General features: G+C 45.8%; 1 protein-coding gene across 5 annotated transcripts; it reads left to right on the top strand.

Annotated features, from left to right (window-relative positions):
• Positions 1-664: 664 nt before the first annotated feature.
• ZC3H12D (zinc finger CCCH-type containing 12D) lies at positions 665-12,184 on the top strand. 5 transcript variants are annotated; one of them, XM_015858184.3, is made up of 6 exons: positions 665-804; positions 3,448-3,894; positions 7,690-7,829; positions 8,185-8,419; positions 9,275-9,381; positions 9,849-12,184. In XM_015858184.3, exons 2-6 carry the CDS (start codon positions 3,512-3,514, stop codon positions 10,829-10,831), a joined length of 1,848 nt encoding a protein of 615 aa, XP_015713670.2. In that variant the 5' UTR covers positions 665-804; positions 3,448-3,511; the 3' UTR covers positions 10,832-12,184. The 5 variants fall into 5 exon arrangements, with proteins under 5 accessions (XP_015713670.2, XP_015713672.2, XP_085399584.1 ...); XM_015858186.3 differs by having other exon boundaries at positions 684-814; XM_085543458.1 differs by lacking the exon at positions 665-804 and adding an exon at positions 2,801-2,921.
• The last annotated feature ends 8,310 nt before the right edge of the window (positions 12,185-20,494 follow it).

Here is a 20,494-nt window from a genome sequence, read left to right as displayed (position 1 = left end):
CTCCATTGCATCCCTTTGTTGTTAGCAGCTTGGCAGCTTTCTTGTTCCTCTGTGGTAGCACTTTGTAGTGGTGCTGTTATGAGGATGCCCTTGTGAGGAGCTCTGCCCGTCTCCTTTCCCAGGCTGTGGGGTCTCAGGCTCTGGATGTTCTGCTGATCTCTGTGTGTTTGGCTGTGTTACGGGTATTCTGGGTAGCACAAAGCTGGCAAGTTGGTGTGGTTGTGGCCTTAGAAAGTGGCTGACCTACCCTGTCAGTCCCACCCAGCTCCCAGAGGGATCTGTACTGCATGCAGGTCGGTTGCACGCTGCCCTTCTTTCTGTGCTTCTTTAATTGTAATTACCTATTTTTTTTTTATGTCCCTGGAAGTCAGGGATTTGCCACATGCAAGGAGGAGAGAATAACTTGGTGAAGTGTCCCTGGTGGAAAGTTGCCCATTCATCCCCAAATTCATGTGCCCGGCTCTGACTGCTGAGTGCTGTGGATCCCTGCCCACAAGCATTTGACTCATCTTTGCCATGACTCAGAAGAGAGATGTATTGGGAACCTTCTTTTCTTTCTTTTTTTTTCCCCTTTTGAAAAATGAAGTGAAAGTTTATCAACCTGTACAGTTAAATGAAACACCAGCGAGCCAAATGAGGAAGTAAACCCTTCCTTTAGAATGAGCTCTAACCTGCTCAAAGCACTTGTTTGCTCTCTGCTGACTCCAGCCCTGCCTTAAGGCTCTCCATAACAGGCAGCTTCCTTGTGCCTGCCCCGAGCGGCTCCCAGCTGCCCACGGGGATGGCACCGTGTGGATCGGGCAGGTAACACGGGGTGAGTGGGGGGCTGCTGGTGGGCACGGCTCCTGGCGCTGCTTATTGCTGGGGCTTCTGGGGAGTGCGTCGCAGAGGGTCGAGGAGGAAAGATGCAGATCATTCTGTAGTCTTGTTATAGGGGTTTATGTGCATCCTTCATTGGGGAATCTAAAGCACTCTGATCTATCTGGAAGTGCAGCAGCCCATATTCTTTCTGAGAATAAAGAGCTCCTGGAAGGGCCCAGGAGTGCTGCCTGGTGCAGGATGAGTGAATTATAGGGTAGTTCTTAGGGTCAGGGGAGGAGGAAAAGGTAACCAAGACTGGGTAGGGGGAGTGCTGCCGTGGTGTGAAGTTGCTGCTGTGCCTGCATGTGTGGCCAAACGCATTTTATTTTCCTTATTTCTGGCTAAAACATGAAGATTATAAAATAATTTTGAAACGACACTGAAATTGTTCCTTCCAGCTGTGTGGGTGCATGGAAGGGGGCAGAACACCAAGGCTTTGTGGGCTTGGGGAAAAGGCTGAGTGCTGGTGGAGCACAAAGCCAGAGTGGCTGCCCAACGAGTCTGTGAGGGCAGGGGAAGAGGCAGGAGGAAATCCAAGTAGTTTGCATATGAAGGTTGTAAATTTTATAAGTTGGATTTTACAACCTGCTTGTGTCTGATAGCAAAAGGTGGACTCTGTGGTGCACTGCTGCTTTTGTTGTGTTTTTGCACTGATTGTAGCAACCAGCTGACCTGTTGGACTTGGGCATGCTGCTGATCGCTCATCAAAGTATTAGCCGGTGACTGTCACTCCCTATGTTTGTTCAGCCCAGAGCAGAGGAGCTGAGGGGAGGCCTCATGGCAGCTGCAGCTCCTCGCAGGGAGCAGAGGGGCAGCGCTGAGCTCTGCTCTGTGTGACAGCGACAGGACCCGAGGGAACAGCATGGAGCTGTGTCAGGGGAGGGGCAGCTGGGGGTCAGGGAAAGGGGCTGCACCACAGGGCGGTGGGCATGGAATGGGCTACACATGGCAGTGGGCACAGCCCCATGTGCTGGAGTTCATGGAATGTCTGGACAATGCTTTCAGACATAGGGTTTGATTTTGGCTGCTGCTGTGTGGAGCCAGGGCTTGGACTCAATGATCCCTGTGAGTTCATTCTAACTTGGGATGTTCTATGATTCTATGATCACTCTTCAAGTTTCCCTTCTTAAGAGTCACCTCAGTGCTAGCTGTGAGCATGCTTTCCATCTCAGGGTTCCACACGTGCTCTTTCTGTGGTGAAAGCCCTGCAGTTGCCTCGTTACCCATTGCTACTGCCTGGCCAAACAGTAGCTAATGGGTACTGTACAGTAGCTACTGGATAACCGAAGTTACCCAGTGGATAACTTCACAGAAAAACAGATCTGGCCAGCAGCATTGCAGAAGAGCAGCCCCCATGAAGTCACCTGCCAATGGATGGGCTACAGTGGCCCCAACAGCCCTCTTCTTCCCAGGGAGCTGTCTGCAAGGTGTCTTTTTATATGATCTCAAGTCTTATAGGCAAAGGAACATCGAGATTTAGGGCTGAATGTCTCAGTCTAGCAGAGGTCCAGGGCTTGTAGCATCTTCCCTGAGTGGTTTGCAGTGTGGTCTCCAGTCACTGAGGGTGATGAGAGATTTACAGGGAAGGGAAGACAGCCAGACTTGTTTCTTATACATGAGTAGGTGATGCAGCCATAGCTCTAATACTGGTGTTATCAATAACTGCAGAGATCTAGTGAGGTAAGCGTCAGTGCAAGTATGCCAAACATATCTGAAGAAATGTGGCTTGAATGTTGAGTAGTCACTGCTTATGTCCTTCTGCTGCCATGCTTGGTAGAGTGAAGCAATTCTGAACCTTACACTGTCCATCACAGTCAGTTACTAGGTAGCCCAGAAATGTAAATAGTCATATTATGGAGAAACTTGAGGTAGCGTCCTGCTACTTCAGCACAGTCATTTCTGAATTACCAGTGTCTTTTGACAATGAATCTAAGTGAAACTGAAACCACTTTTCAGATTGTTTGCTTCCAACCACTACCCATGACAGCCTTCAGAAAACAACCTGCTTCTCTGAATACAAAAACAGCAGGAAAATATTAACTCAGGCATCAGTGGAACAGGTGAGTGGTAGAATTTCATAAGATGTGCCTGTACATACACACACAGGCACATACTCGGAAACACAACTCTATTAAGAAGAGTTCAGAGTTCACCGCTAAATGATGTTTCCCTAAATTACTTGGTGAGATTCGTTGTACATGTTAAGTTGCTACGGCATCTGAGATCATCCAACAGCATTCAACAGATATTATCTGTGCCTCATTAACCACACTGAGCAAACTGAAAATCCCCGGTTACACCGCCTTTTATATCATTTCCTGTGAGATAAGTCCGAAGAACAAACTTACGCATACAGCGAACCTGGGTGAAGACAGGCTTGCATAGCTCGTGAAGTAGGATGACACCTGTCTGACATAACGCCCAGACAAACGTCACCTGGTCCACTTGGCTGCTTTCATAAATAAGAGGGGATCAGGAAAACACTTGAATGGTAAGAGAAGACTGGGACAGTGCACAAGGCGACTAACTGAGCTTGCACATTCTGCCCTAACACTTGCATTCTGTTATGTCTAATCTTTCCCTCAGCTAAAGCTGATGCCAGCTGGACAAGGGCAGGAAGACAGAAGCACCGCATTTGAAAGGGAGACAGATGCCCGCTAGGATGGCCCTGACCAGTTCATTTTCCAGCAAGCCGGTACAACCAGGCTCTGGAGGAGTTTCTACAGCAGGGAGAGAAGTGCACCAGAGCAAGCTGGATTTTTTCTGCAAGCTAGGCTATGGGAAGCAGGACATCTGCAAAGTGCTGGAAAGCCTGGGCCAGGAGGCCCTGGAGGACGACGTGCTCAAAGAGCTGATTCGGATGGGGAGAAAACCTCAAGCTCTGGAGAATCAGGCTCAGCCTCCCCCACTAAAACTTGTTGCCCGTGGGACGTGCAGCACTTCACCAGTGCCAAAATGGCTTGCAGAAGAGGAAGGTGATTCCTCCAGTCACTTGAGAGCCATTGTGATTGACGGCAGCAACGTAGCAATGAGGTAAGCTTTGCTTTTTAAGCCATTTCTCTTTCTCGGTTGTTTTTGAATTTTAAAGATGATGGGTTGAATTGTGCTTTTCTCCAGGTGAGATGTCTATCTGACGTATGGTAGATGAAACACTGCTTATGCCTGTTATTTGGCTGGGGACCTTTTGTGTCTATGCCCAGAAATACATACACCAAACACAGTCACTACCTTGCTCTGCATTTGACCTTTTACAAGCTCATAGCAGTTAACGTGCACTGTTTATGGTAGGATGATTCAGCAGCCCTTTCTCTTTTTGCTCACCACTGATGTCTCGCTGCCTTTTCATGTAGTTACCTAGGAATCCCAATTGAGCAGGAAAGCCCCGCTAACACAAGAAGGAGAGGGAAAATAAAGACAGGTGCCTGTGGTTCCTAAGAAAATCACAGCTGTGTTGTCTTGACTTGCAAGTAAATCCCACTGCGGTTCTTGGCTTGTATGTTTTTGTCATGGTTTTATGATTTTTGGTTGTTGGTATTCCACATCATAACATCATGTAGTGCACTGGGAGCTGACGGCTGTTTGTTGGTTTATTTTATAGAAACATCAGGAAATTGGTCGTTGGAATTTATCTTCGATATTCTCATTTCTTTCTTTATTACTTCTGATTCTGGGAAATGTTATAGCAACTCATCTTGACCAATTATACTTCCTAAGCAGTGTCCTGACACTGTAAAAGCACTCTGGGATGCAGAGCCTGGCATTCTCATGCAGATGAGAAATCCAAGAGCAGCACCAGCTTGGCCTCCATTCCACTGAGCAATGAGAACTGTCAAAGGCTCCGCCAGAGTCCAGGGCACCCTTTGTATCCACCATTTCTCCCTAGGATTCCTGCTTTCTTCTGCAGGGCCAGGCCCATCTTTGCACTTTGGAATAGAGTGGAGAAGGGTTTCCTCCTTTGGTATGAGGTGAGATAATACCACATCCCTTCTGGTTAGAGGGCAAAAGAGGTTAGTGCATACAGAGCAGGTGATCCTGGAGACTAAGCAAGTTGTGCCATCTTCTGGAAGAAGGAAGAAATTCCTCCTAAAAGTGAGGGGATCCTCAGGGAAGCTCACAACTAGTAAGAAAAGCACAGCGGAGCAGAGTTAGCCTTAGTCAAGCCATTGGCTGGGTAGTTGGCTGCTAGGGTCTCCTGTACTTCCACCCTAGAACCTCCTCAGAGTGTTCTTCTACTTCTCCATATGGAAAGCAGAGAGGTGATTCTTGAATGCAAGTGTTTTGCTGTGGATTCCTTGTTTTACCTAAGTAGAATTAGAAGAATGTGATTTCCAGCTTCAAAAAGACAAAGGTTTTACAGCTCCACTCAGACATCTCCATCTGCCTTGATAAGTTAAGGGCTGCTTGGCACAATGGAGGAGACTACTGATCCTGTCAGGGTATATAGACCCAAAGCAGCCTGGAAGGAGCTTCTTTCCAGTCCAGGATATCTAGCCTAAGTGGTGCTGGCTGACATTTGCCCTTTGGCTAATGGGATGGGATCCTCCTTTTAATTTTTCTGATTTGTTACTGTCAGGTGGAAAAGAGCTGTTTGCAGCATAATCAGGGAATAGAGTTGTTTTTTGGATTTTCTTGATAGGAAAAAAACAACACATCATCAACATGTTCAGCTACAAAAGTTTAGGAGATGCAACAGTTTAGGGCAGAGCTGTCAAAATCTTGAAGCTTAGAGAGATGCTTTGGAGGGAAAAAATATCTCAGGCATTTGTATTTCTGTCTTGGGACCGGTGCTTCTGGATCACTTCACTGTTAGCACTGAGGGCCTATTGCATGGTGCAAGGTTTTGAAACAAATCCTATGCCCCAAGCCCATCCACTGAGACTGAATGGCAAACACCCTTGCCTTCAGCCAGTTCCACTAACCAGCACCGCAGTATGCTTTGCATTTCCATCAGGTGTAGTTAGAAGCCAGCTGCCAGCCTATGGGAGGTACACACAACAGTTTAACTAGGCCAGTGGGGGAAATCAATCAAGTATTGGTATTGTGAAAGAGGAACAGGTGTAACCTGGTAACACTGAAGGGACTATCTACTCTAGAGCTTGCACTTTTAAGTCCTGTTTTTAAGCTGTGACGCATATAGGAGCCTTTTCCTGGGCCAGCTGAGCCCTGCTTCTTGCTCTTAAGTTTCCTTACATTGGCAATGCAGGGTTATCAGAGGGAATTAGTGTTGGAACTTGATGTTTCCTAGCCAACAGGCCTAAAACATCTATGAAGGTGGAACAATAAAACTAGAGATAGAGGAAGTAAGGGTGCAATTTCTTATTTTAACAAAATTAGGATATAGCCCAAGAGTCCTCTTGGGCCAGTGTCCTGTGAACCATTGCTTTTCGTGAATAAATGCTCTTGAAGGAGCTGTTTTAACTAAAGTTCATCTCAAAGAGTTTGGAATTGCACAACTGAAAAAGGAACCACTTCCTGCTAATGATGGAGTAATTTCTGGAATGGTTGCCTTGTTCTCTGTGCCCTGGTCAGAGGATTCTTTTGGGTCTTGGTGACCTGTAACCAAGTGATGCACTGCACTGCTGGCAGGAAGGAGAGAGCTGTGACAGATCAGTTAAGGTCCATGGGCATGGGGTGGGTTAAAAAGGTTCTGTTGGTCAAGATTAATTCAACACACAGGAGACGAGGCATTTTAAGGACCCTGTGGTATTGAATGGCAGGTGCTGGTGTTCAGTGATGCCTGACATGGCAGTGCACCATATTTATATCTATTACTGTGGCTATGCATTCCCCAGCTTTGTCTGTGGTGATATGCCAAACAGATTCAGTGATAACACTGAGAATCAGTGCCAGGTGCCTCTTGCTTGTTCTGCCTGCCCTTTTGATCAAGTGTTTGTGCCTGAGTGAGTGTTTTACTTCTCACACTGGAAGTACATACAAAAGTACTTCTCTAAAGCTGTCAGGGCTATATACATATGGATGAATAGTCATTGTCAAAGCGTTTGTTCACTTTAATTGTTTCCTCTGGGGATATTTTCAGTGTTTTGTTCTAAGTACTGATAATTATCCAGAATTCACCTTGTGTGCATGTGTTACAGTGCACATCTTGAGGTTTTCCTACCTCTCTGTGCAACAAAGATGAAATCCATAAACCTGGGCAAGGTAATCATGGGCCTGGAGCATCTGTGTCCCTCTCACAGAGGTCTTGTCCCTTTTCTGGTGACCTGGGTTAGATTCTCCATAATTCCCTTCCTTACTTTTGCAGTCCTTTTCCCCCTTTTATTTGACAGCTATTTCCAGAGGAGGTCAGCACCAAACTGACCTGCAGTTGCATTTACAGCCATTTCAGACATCAAAATCCATGTCACTGTTAGCACAGAAAGAAAATCCCCGTGGTTTATTTTAAACAGCAGAGCCTCAGGAGTTTCTGCATGTGCTGGAAGAAACCCTCCATCCTCAAATCATTATCAGAAGGCAAAGGATCAGACACAGCCTAGGGTTTTGCTGACACTTTTGGACCTGTGTCCAACTAGACATAGATGGAAACAACACTCTTGGGTAGCAAACAGGTTGTAGGAATTGGAGACAGAATACATCTGACTTTGGCTATCCAAACTTCTTCAAATGGTGAGTGCCTGGTTCTGCTGGAAGAGGTATTTGAATCTAACCAACCAGGACACTTTGCTCAGGATTGGAGCGTTGTTTCCATGGAAAGTGATAAATGATACGCAAGCACTATGTTCTGCCTTTCCATTACTGATCCAGTTAGATCATATGCTCTACATGCTTCCTGAAAACTGCCTCAGCTTCCTCTTCCTATTTCTTTCATAGCCATGGAAACAAAGAAGTCTTCTCCTGCTGGGGGATCCGCCTGGCAGTGGACTGGTTCCAAAAAAGGGGGCACACCTACATCAAGGTTTTTGTCCCCCTCTGGAGGAAGGAGCCCCCCCGACAAGACAGTCCCATTGCGGGTAGGTCACCATCCTGGGCATAATTTGGCAGCCATTAGGTGCAGATTGCAGGCAGGGGGCATGAAGAGTACAGTTTGATTTTGTCCTCTAAGATGCAAACTGTGTATAAGCTCTCTGTTGCTTAAATTAGTCATTAATTCATTTCCACATGCAGGCTAGCAAGGAAAATTGCAAATAAGGCTTTATTACTGTGCTTAGGATCACTCTGTTTCAAAAGCACTAGTTTCTGCCTTATTAAAAAAGAACAAGCTGCATTTAAGTTGCCTGAAGTTTGTAGCACGGTGATCAGGTCATCATTAACTGATTCTTCCTTTGCATATTTTTTCCCCTCTATTTCTGCCAACCACCTCACCAGATCAGCACATTCTTGAAGAGCTTGAAAAGCAATCAATTCTTGTGTACACCCCATCTCGGAAGGTGAAAGGCAAGAGAGTAGTTTGCTACGACGATCGCTATATTGTGAAGGTCGCTTATGAAAAAGATGGGGTCATTGTTTCCAATGACCATTACCGAGATCTCCAGAATGAAAATCCTGAGTGGAAATGGTTTATAGAGCAGCGACTACTCATGTACTCTTTTGTCAGTAATAGGTAAGAGAACTTGGCTGGTGAGCAATCTGTAACTTGAAGTATATGGGTTAAGACAGCTCAGTCATGAGTATACCTCTGGCTGCCACAATTTTCCTATCTCATTTCTGTAGTTCTTTCTTATTCAGCTTTGGTCTTCAAGCCCCATTCCACTCCTCAATGAACTGCTCTGTTTGAATGGTAACAGTGGTGCGCAATTTTCCTTCTTACCATTCCAAACTGGGACGTTTGCCCAATACCTAGCATGTATTCTGTTCTATTCTGTAGTGGTGTAACTGAATTAAATTAGCGAGGGGATGCTGGCTGAGTTAATTCCTAATTCCCCTACAAGGCAGAACAGCACTTTTTCCTGTGCATTTATTATTGTGACCATATAGAAGAGGAGAAAGGAGATGTTGATCTCTCTGGCCCCTTGACTATCCACTTGAAAAAGCTAGGCCACTTCATTGCACCAGGGAGGTGATCAGCTCTGAACTAAGTGGTGGCTTTAGACCATGTTTTCCTAAAAACAGGTGGAAAGTGAGATTGGTGTGCAAGGGAGCAGATGAGTGCAGGGACCACAGAGGTATTTCCTGCTGCTTCGGGGAAAAAGGAAGTGATACTGCGATAACAGGGGTGCTGACAGACCAGGGCTGTGCCAAGCCTTAGCACCTTTCCAGTTGGTTGAAGCTTTTAGGAAGGGAGAAGGACAGCTACATGAACACGAAACACAGTTGGCTTGGTGAGCAGGAGGGATAACGCAGCTTCCAGAAGCCAGGCTGCGAGGACATCACACATCTTCCCTGCTCTAAGCCTGTGCAGCAAGTTGTGGCAATGCTCAGAGTACTTCTGCTACTCCTGCCACTTCTCCTTTTTCAGGTTTATGCCTCCTGATGATCCACTAGGCCGGCATGGACCCACTCTTAATAATTTCCTCAGCAAAAAGCCAGCGCTTCCCGAATCAACATGGCAGCCTTGCCCCTACGGTGGGTTCCTCTCTGTCCCTCCTGGTCCTCACTTCCTTGCTGTGTAGTCTTCAGTGGGGGGACAGCCCTGGTCCCGCATGCCATCCTCCTTCACATTTGGTGTGGTAGAGGATGGGGCCAGGGCTGCTCAACCATGTGGTGCTCCCATCCCAAAATAGCTTTAATGTAATTCAGAGATGAACATCTGCCCCATGTTTGAAAGCCACCCTTTTCAGCAGCGGGTTTCCCGGTCCATTGAGCACTGTAACCAGAAGACATGTGAACTTCAGACATTGCCAAAAAAGACCTAAATCTTTACGTAGAAGTTTCCCTCTGCTGTGGTTGCACCCTGCTATTTCAGTTAGCAACATGTAAATATGAGGTCGAAAGTGCTAGGGGGGAAGCAGTGTTGTTTGTGCTCATCAGATGCTCCTGGCTGCATGGTCCTGAGGGATGACCTCCTGTTGGATGTTTTTTTATTCTTTCAGGTAAAAAATGCACTTACGGTAACAAATGCAAGTTTTACCACCCAGAGAGGCTGCATCAAGCTCAGCTGTCAGTTGCTGATGAGCTCAGAGCCAGAACAAAAGTACCCATGAGCCTGGGGAGGGAGGAAGAGACGTGCAACTGCTCTCCATATTGGACTGGCAGAGAGTCCATCCCTCATGACACTGTCACAGAAATGCCACAGGGAGCCAGCAGGGGCATGAGGGACCCTTGCTATGCAGCATGGTCCTCAGGCAGCTTCCATCCACAGCCAGCTGATGCCTGGGCCATCAGCACCAACTCTGGCCTGGAGCTGGACCGAAAACCACCAGAAGCCCTCAGAGATCAACCCCTTGTGGGAGACATGGCAGCACTCTCCATAAGTGACAAGGTGTACTCTGGAACCAGAATGACCTGCACCTCACAGGACAGAGAGCTGTCTGACAGCCCTCATTGCTGTTGTAGCCTGAGGCACAACCCCTTTCTGCTGCACCATCACCACTGCTTGGACTGCACCTGCTTATCAGGGAGCCCCTTCCAGCACTCAGTGCTCCCACCTGCTCCAGGCAGGCACCTGGAACACCACTGGCCCCAGAAGTGCTGGTCTGACAGGGTCCAGCCCAGCCCAGCCCTGGAAGCACAGCAGCAGCAGCACCTCCCTCCATCCTCTGTGATGCCTCTGGCTGAGCCACTGCAAGTGTACAGAGAGCGGCCCCAGTGCTGTTTCTCCAGCCAGCCCTTTCTGCTGGATGCCAGCAGCAGGCCTGATTTCTTCCAGAAAGCCACTGTTCAGCCCAGTGCTGCTTACTGTGATTACTGGCCACCCCATGCTGCAACACCTCCTTCTGTCCAGCAAGCAAGCGCCCACAGGGAGCTGTGCACTATTTTCCCCTGTGCCGAAGTGAATCGAGTCATGGCGCTGTACCCAGAGATCAAGGATATCACTAGCTTGACCTTACTGATTCAAAGACATAGAAACTTGTGATGCCTCAAGGTTAAACCTTTCCCACCAAGTGCAGAGCTGCTATTCTCAGGTTTATCTGAGTGTTATTAAAGGGCTTTAGGAGCTGAGTTACAGCTGTTCAAGTAGCATGCGTCTAAGCATCAACCAATTATGGTGCGTGGGGCATTAAGTTGTGGTTCACAGCAGTAGAATCTTGTCTACTTTACTTGGGAGTAAGTAGGAGGGCTTGGGTTTAATTAATGAGCTGCCAGCATGTGAACCTCACGTGTTTTTAATGTCCTAATGTGCTGTTTAAATACCACCAAGGAGCCGTTCTCCACGGGCCCCATGAGAGAGCTCTCCTCATAAGACTTATCATGACTAGCCTGCTGAGCTAGCAGAAAATAATTTGGCATATTTCCCCCTAACACTTAGCTGTACTTACTGCTGGAAGGTGTCTTTGGGCCCATGTAATTACACGATGGCTTTAATCACAAGGCAACCATGTCCCAGACTTTTAAAAGACTCAACTAGTGTTTATGAACCAATGCTGTGAACCCACAAGATTACTAGTGGAGGCAGCAGAGAAAGAGCCCAGAGCACTTGGAAACAATTGCAGGTACGTTTCTCAGAGCTCATGTACAATATAAGTCAAGTGAGGGAAGCCCTCTGTAATATAAGTAAATGAAATCACTCCTATTGCAGACTGAAAGCTCAGGATGTTCTTATTTGAGTTAACACAGCTGATTGCAAAGGAAAATGATAATAATAGTAGCTCTGAACTGCTTCTGTCCTAGTAAACAAGAAAAAACATTGTTGAATTAACCCTTAATTACCAAATGTGGTCCCATAATGCCAGATGATGATTATGATTACAAACATTTGAGCTCTATTCTGCTGGGACACGTTTGATTTTCAGTAAGCTGTAAAGCTGTAAATCTTTGTGCCATTCCACTGAACTTTGTTGGGTTTTATTTTTGAGTTAAAATTCAAATATTGAGGTTGATCCTGAACGTTTTTGGCATTTTACCAAAGTTCGAGTATGTCAGTATGACAGATCTTCTTAGGAATTATTCAGCATGTTATAAAACAATCACCTACAACACTTTGCTTTGAATATTTTCTGTTATTTTATTCTATTCCTTTTAGCACTGGTGGATAATGAATTAAGTCCAGCACTCAGGTGGCCTTTACAAAGTCTCACATGCATCAGAGAACCTCTACTGGGTTCTTCTCAGAAGTACAGTCAGGCAATAACTAAACCTAGCTCGCACTGAATGCTCTTGGTTTGGAAAGGCGACCAAGCAGAGGTAATTTACCTTTAGTGTCACCATCACATGATGCGTTTTTGTATTTGTATGAAGATTCTTCAGGAAATAAACCGTATCAGCTGAATCTCTGTTAGTCATGTGGTGGCTGACTAAGAAGGTGTTCTGAAAGAAGGCGGAAGCGTGACCACAAAAATGACAACTTTTTCCATATTTCATGACTTTCCCATTGTTTGTAGCTGTTGTAAGGTTCCGTATTTTTGTTTTTTACATATATCACCTCATTCAGACCGCTACATTTTGGCTCATCAGAACAGTTTGCAATATCCACTAGAAAATACACAAAGATTAGATTAAACTAAAATCACAGGATATGTGAATTGCTTTGGAAAGTAATTTGAGTTCCATAGCCAGTGTTAGTTCCCCTGAAATACATCACACTCCCCTTTAGCACAATAAATTAAACAGAGATGTTTCATGGATCAAATGTGGGCATTGTGACCACTCAAGGACGGGCTCACTGGACAGTCCAACATCCTGCACCAGAGCTTTCCATTGTGCCCGTGCACATCTGCACACTCAGAGTGCCCTGTGGAGTGGAAAAGCTCCTTCCCTGTACAAACAGCAAGACCCAAAGGACAGCGTTCAGAAAATACACACAAAGCAGTAGAACAGGCTATAGCCATACATGTCATCATTTAGTAGCTGTATGTCTGGAATGTAGGTTACATATTTCAATAAGGAGAACATTTAAGACATAGGAAAAATGGCACGGTGCCTTTACACCATGCCCTGGGCTTGCTGGCTACAAGTGCTTAAGATTTCTCTCCTTTTTCCTCAGGAACACTCAGGAATTTAGTGCTCATTCAACACTCTCTCATGTTTAATAACTTTTCTTTTGCTTTCATTTCTGCCTTATTTACTGTGAAGTCTCTCAGTAAAACACCCAGAACACGCATTCTGTTAAGAAAGAGTCTGAGAAAATAAATCAGACCTTGGTGCTAAACAGAACTTGACTTCTCTTGGCTCATCTGCTCAGAGAGATTTTTCTCATGAAGTTTTTGTTTCAAGGGCAGCGCAGCAGCAGCGTTATGTCATTGAGTGCTGTAGAGAAACTCTGCCCTTGGCAAAAGGCCCACGGCAAGCACAAACCATTTTATTATTTCACCACTGAGTAAGATCTGGGACGAGGGGCCTTCTGCTGCAGCCTTTTATACTCTCCAAGACGGTAGGATTGCTTTCTGGCTTGAGAGTTAAGGGAAGGAACTGCTAACAGGAAGGAATAGGTAGCTCTTGCACAGACGTTATGGACAGCTGTTGCCATTTGGTGTCCTTGTTGAGATGCATTCGAGGGCGGCCCTCACTGCCAAGTTGAGAATGAATCCATAAACCCCCAGAGGCTGAGAGCCTCTAAGTCCTTGGCTTTTCTGTTGTCAAGACAAAAAGGACTGAAGCAGTGGGAGCGATCCTCCAGGAGATGGGCTGCTTTCCTAAGAAACATTTACAAAGTTGCTGAATTTATTTTAAGACTATTAAAAAAAACAAAAAAAAACCACCAACAACCCAACAACATAGAAGGGAAGACTCTTCCCTTCTTTACCCTCACCCCTTTCTAAACAGCTGGGAAGCCATGGACACACCCCTCTGAGAGTGGCCAGGTTAACTGGTTATGAGTGTCCCCCTGAAGAACTGTGGGCACGTCCACAGTATGAAAAGGAATGAGACACAGTCCTGCCCAGTGCTGCTGTTCCTCCCTCAGCATCCCCTTTGCACAGTGTTCTTCCCTTGTGGCACATGGAAAGTGAGTTTACTAACAAACTGGTGAGCTGGGTGCCAAAACAATTCCTGTCATACGAAGATATTCTGAAGAGTTTTATAACAATTTTAGCTCCTCGTAAAAACTGGCACAATTCGTAAGCAAACACTAAAAAGGTTCATAAGCATATAAATAGAGGATTATGTGAGTCATATCTTCTCTCCTACTTGACTACACTGGACTGCTGGGAAGGAAAGGGCAAGTCCTGTATCTGAGTGCAACAGACCACCTCTGCAAGCTAGAAAAATGATTTGTGGTGAAAGCCTTTGACAAATAGACACCTACCACGGCTGACTCGTAGAATTAAAAAGATCATCTAGTCCAACCATCCACTTACCACCAATACCACCTTCTAAACCACATCCCTCAGTGCTACGTTTACCTTTTCCTTATACACCTCCAGGGATGGTAACTCTCCCACCTCCCTGGGAGGTGCCTGACCAGTCTTTAGGGAACATTTTTTTCCCCCCAAATCCAATCTGAACATCCCCTGGTGCAACTTCAGGCTGTTTCCTCTAGTTCTATCACCAGTTGTTATGTGGGAGAAGAGGCCGACTCCCACCTTGCCACAGCCTCCTTTCAGGCAGCTGCAGAACAATCCCAGTTCCCTCAGCTGCTCCCCATAACAGTTGTGCTCCAGGTGCTTGAGAGCTTCATTGCCCTTCTCTGGACACACTCTAGGGCCTCCATAGTATTCAAAGTGAGACCTCACCACTGCTGTACCTTCACCAGATTTTCATCTTTCTCCCCCTAGTTTATATAGAGTTTGGCTTTTTTGTTTTCTTCATTAAACTTGGCGTGGATATCTTCACCCTGGCAGAGGCACAATGTGCTCAAGCTGTTTTCCCATCCTGCCTTACAACAATCCTATCAGCAAAAAACTTCTCATGCATAGAGACAGAGGCCCCATTCAACCCACATTTGCTTATGCTGACCTTACACAGCTTTCTCTGAGGACGAATGGGGTGGTAGCAGAACCTCAGCCATCCTACATTTAGCTACAATAAATCCCCAAACCCACCTATCCTTTGCCTGCAGATAGATAAGAACAGCTTAGGAGAACTAAGGACCAACCAACATTTGCTTTGAGGAGAAATGCAGGGGGAATGCAGAGGCTTTTACCACTTTAAATTGTAAATGGCAAGATGTACTTCATAACTAATACCACATTCTGCAACCTCATGGAAACCAAACACATAAGCGCCATGATAGCTGGGCAGAAGCTGCAGCCCATCCCACCACTGCTCCAAAAGCAGCGCTAAAGGGATTTTTAGCAGGGAAACAAGCTTGAATGTGATTCGTTACTGCCAAAAAATACACAGCCATTGGCAGACAATTATAAATGTTACTTAAAACTATCATCGGAATGAGAAATACTAAGTTCTCCCCGCAGGAGGTCCTGTTAGGAAGAGGCTGAAGGGAATACAGAAGCTTGTAAAAATGTTATTTCCAGCAGGGAAACATTCTCGGATAAGAACTTCAGCATCTGAACATCCCTTTGCTCATAAAGACTGGCTCTGTAATACATGACACGTGGTGGGTTTGGAGCCCTGTCTTCATTTAAAAAAGCAGATGGAAGATCTTTCAGCCTTGGGAGCATCTTTCTTAAATTAGAAGGGGCACATTTAAGCCTTGTAGAGGAGGGAAAAAGTTGTGGTCATCAGTTTTAACCAAAGTCAAAGTAATAGGACAGAATACAAAGAGGGCAGAGAATCAACATTCTACATGAGTTTAACTAAAAGAAGGGAGCAGTATGCTGCAGTGATTACATCTGTTTGCCTTTCATGCTGTTGCAAACACAGCTGGGGGTGCTATCTGCGAGATGTGCTGCTTAGGGCAGCATGTTGGATGTTCTGGTGTTCGTATTTGTCCAACGGAACTCCTGCAGAGCTGAGAGCACAAACAGGAGGGGGATGCCTCTAGAAACCGACATCTGAAAGGCTCACACCAACCAGCCTGCAATAAAACCAGCTCTGAGAGCACGACAGACGGCTCCACCACCAGGTGTCGATGTGGAAGCACCAGAAAAGCAGAGTCTGTGCTGCAGGGCCGACTGCCACCAGTTCTCCTCATCCATGCACCCGTCCCACTGACAGACCCGTTCTTTATTGTCAGCCTGCAATAGGCAAGACTAAATTCAGTGACCCATATACTTAACTGCCTTTAACTCCAGGCAAGTGCTAGAAATCACAGAAGGGTTGCTGTAGGGCTGCGACGAAGAGAGCCAAACTTGGGGTCATCCCTGGAACGGGGTATGGCACACGATCCACCCTCTGCTTTGCTCTGGCCCTGCTGGCTGTCCCGCTGACATCCACTGCGTGGGTTGGGTTTGTCTTGGCGGGCACCCAGGTGCCGCTGCCAGGCTTCCCTCTTAGGGCAGCACTGGGAGAGTCACGCCGGGTTAAGTTTAGAGTTCCAGGTTGGCACATTCTTAACGCAAGCCAAAAATAAGTGTGAATGGGGATCAATTTTATGAATTTGCTGAGCTGCCAATTATATTTTAAAAGCTGAAATTTGAGACCAGGTTTGCCAGTAGGGAATGTATCATGGCCAACCCCTAGAAATTAAATAGGAAAACATTTTCTACTCGAGTTCAGAGGGCATTACCTTACAAACAGTACCTCCAAATCCTGTCCAGGTGGACATGGGACATTGCAGGTCAGCTTGAGTACAGAGAATCTTAACTAATTGGGCTTATCATCTTACACATATGTGAATCAAGAGCTAAGAAGGATTTGACAAGCATTCCAGGTATGCAACTGTAAGGCAGCATTTGGTGGGGGTGGGGTAGAGGCACAAAAAACCCTGCTTCTTCCAAAGCAGCTCAAAACGTCACTATTTTCCATTGCATTTCTCTACTGCATTCCTTCTGCATACTTGAGAACCAGGGTTACTCAGCTCCATGAGCACACTAGGTAAGCTGGCTGAGCACCCATGTCTCTGTATAACTGAAACGTCAGCTCTGGAGCAGCTGAGCAGGGGCTGGAGCACAGCACAGGCTCTGCCTGAACCCTGCTGGCAGCTTGGGCCTTCAGCCCAATATCTTGCCTTGGCCACAAGAACTATAGAGGTATTCATTTAATCCTAAACTTCAGATCCAGCAGGGAGCTTTCGAAGCCTCCTGACTGCCCAGGGAACAACAATTCTGTGAGAACAAGTGGAAGGAAGGGAAGGAAAAAACAATTTCCTTTAAACACAAGTGGTAGCTGATGGTTCAGAGGACCCTACAGAAGATGCTGACTGATGATGGGCAGAACAATGAGCCATCAGATTAACACCACCTACTAGATTTTTATCTACAGCATCTTCCCATAGTGGTATGTTTTACGCACTGGCTAAGAAAGGAGGGAGGGAAGGAATGAAGGAGGGAGGGAGGAAACAAAAGAAGGAATAGGCTGCAGTAGCAACAGCAGAATCCAACTGCACCATAAAGTGAGCTACATCACCATTCTGACATCTGGCTCCATGCATACAATCAAAATGCAGGAGATAACATATAAGCATTTGTCTTGAACGAATGAAACCATCATAAAAATAATTCATGTGATTTTCATCTATTTACACAACATTTGGCAACACCAGGACAGGTTTTTCAGAAGCGGGCCTATGTGAACCTAGTGAGGTTTAACAAGGCCAAGTGCAAGGTGCTGCACTTGAGGGGGGCCGATCTCAAGTCAGCCCTGGGTAGCTGACAACTCTGCTTCACGTAGCCCAAACTCCCATGGCTGAAAGTGGAACTTGAGTGTGTGGGGGGAAGACAGAACTCGCTGTGCCCTGCAGCACTTGGCTTCCTAGAAGGTTCAAACAGCCTAAAGCAATCCAATTTATAAATACCAAGCTCAGTAGGAAAAAAAGTTAGTAATCATTATTAAAGAAGGAAAGCATTTGTCATGTCCTCCATCGCAAAAAAATGCTCAACATGACATCTGTGCCAAAGGATTAGGAAATGTTCCTGAAGCCAACCGCTAAGCTGTGGCTTTTATTTTTGTGTATTAAGTACAGCAGCATCTTAGTTACAGTGGCACAGCACAAACCTGGAACACACAGCCCCAGTCCTTGCAAACCTCAAAATTCAGGCACAGGGATGACATCCTTACAGATGTGATTAACATGAAAGACAGAGAAAGAGGTATGTGGCTCCAAATGCTTCCCCAGTCATAGGGGAATGGCCTTTGGAAACTGCAAAAATGAGGAAGGTGAGCCTATGGCTGCTGACCAGTCGGACTGGGAGCTGAAGTAGGCAGCTTGGGTAACCTCCCCCAGGCACACCGCCAAGTTTGCAGCACTGCCCTGAACCGCATCCAAGCTTCAAGTTCCAGCCCCACTCCCCGATGATGGTATTCCAACAGCCTCTCGGTCATAAACTGTCATGTGTAGAGCCTGGCTACCAACAAATAATTGTTGCAGACAGAAAGCACTGCACAGGACAATCACTTTGTAACTGCGTCAGGCAGCTGTCAGAAGACCGCATTTTCTAACCTCAGGTCTTATTTACTGACTTCTGGCCCTAAACGAGAAGGAAGGTAAATACTCATGAGAGATAACAGAACACACATAGCAGCTTTAGTCCCACTGGGAGCCCTGGGTAACAAAACACAGTGTACTTACCTGTGGGGCTATTCTAGTTTCCAATTAAACAGGGAGAAAGGTGAGAAGACAAGAGAGGCAAAGATGGGGAACAGAGAAGAACAAAGCCATCCTGTCAGCAGAGGAGCATCTTCTAGGAAGGGGACCAGTGACTTAATATTGCTGAGATAAATGCCTGGCCACAGACTGCTGTGGTGGCACTGCTACCTGAGGGATCCCCACAATCTTTGTTAAGCACCTATTGTGACTGTTTCACTGTTTCTGCAAGTTTTCACTTTGACTGGCAGCAGGAAAAAGCCACTGTAACATAAAGACAAAAAAGAAATAATGAGAAAGCACGTTATTTTTAGGTTGTCTTCACAGATTACAGTGGAGGCACAGGCTTTACAATGGTGTCATAAATCTTGCAGCACAATGAAGCTCTGGACCTGTTACTGCTTCAGTTGCTCCAAAAGAAGGCTCTTCTTACAGCACTGTTTGCTTCCGCCTCCTCTTCAAGCCCCTTAGACAAACTGCTTTGGCCAAATGCCTTGTGTACACAGGTAACAGTGACATCTGCACATCTGTTAGGTAACAGGAAAGGAGTTCAGCATTAAAAAGGTTTTGGGTGTCTCCCAACCAGCTCAAGCTTCCATTGCTTCTCACGTAAAAATCATAAAAACACAAAGCATTCTGATGCTGCTTTTCCCTATCCATACTACTATCCTTATTTAACGCTGCATTGTACGAGTCTGCAAAGAAATAGAATTATTTTATGTTTCTATCAGACACATACTGCCAAGGAACATAACGCACTTATCAATTCAATCAACCACCACGGAAACAACACATGACTGGCTCCACTATGTGATAAAACCACTTACTGGTACCAATGGACTTCTAAGGTCACCACTTCAGACCAAGAACACAAGAAAGTCTTCCCGGTCACACATATTAAGGTGCTTATTTACATCATTTCCAACTCTGAGGTTGTAGATTTATGCTCACTACATCAGAGTCTGTGAATCAGTGGGGTGCAACCACCACCTGCCTTTGCATATCAAGAACAAAAGGGATGGCATTCCTCATTACATCTCTTCCACATTGCCACCACCTCTTTTCTCAACCCTGGGTCTGAATAATAAGAGGAACTCGAATTCAGGCAAAGCCTACCAGTCCCAAGCTGGATGCGCTTACTGAACAAACAACAAAAAAGAACACATTAAAATGCTTCAACTTGTTACCAATTTAGCTACCTCAAAATTGCATTGGCACTGTGCTCTTGTAAACAGCGTAGGAAAGATAGCATGGCAGTTTAAAACTATTACACAACGCATCCATAAAAAAAATACAGAATTAGGTTTATACAATCACCTCCAATTGCTCATCCATGTAGTACAATAATCATACACAAACTGATATTTGCTCCTAAAATTGCACTCACATTCAATATGACAGTGAGTTATTGTTTTAAATAAGCTTGCACGTGATATGCACTGTGAACAGAACCACAGATGGGCTGAGGTGGATGAAGACCTCAGGATCCATCTGGTCCAACCCCTGCTCGAGCAGACACCCAGAGCAGCGTGTCCAGGGCCACGTCCCTGTGTCTGGGCTCCAACATACATAAAGGTAGAGGGATATGATTCAAGAAATGTAACACTTACAAGGATGCTTCTCTTAACATGGCAAATGAGTTCACCCTGGGCGCCTGCAATTTACAGTGAAGATGCACATCTCAAGACTATATAACTGGTTCCTAAATTCACAGGGATAAAACAAACAGATGGGTGGCAATACTGATCAATTTTAAAATCATTAGGTGGGACAGAAATTATCAAATCTCACAATTCATCCGAGACATAAACATACTCCTAAGCAACAGGACTCACTAGTGACTGCAGAAACATCAGACTTACCTAGAAAGACACAACAACACGAACTGAAATCACTCCTACAGAACCAACACAGGAGAAGCCCAACTCAGTTTCACTGCCAGCATTCCTGAAGTTATTCCAACACTGAAGTTTGACCCAAACGATGAATATTTCAGTC

This window comes from Coturnix japonica, chromosome 3 (genome assembly GCF_054131305.1).
Source record: "Coturnix japonica strain WE chromosome 3, WE-NBRP24, whole genome shotgun sequence".
Classification (NCBI taxonomy): Eukaryota; Metazoa; Chordata; class Aves; order Galliformes; family Phasianidae; genus Coturnix; species Coturnix japonica.
This window is presented reverse-complemented; position numbering and strand designations above follow the sequence as displayed.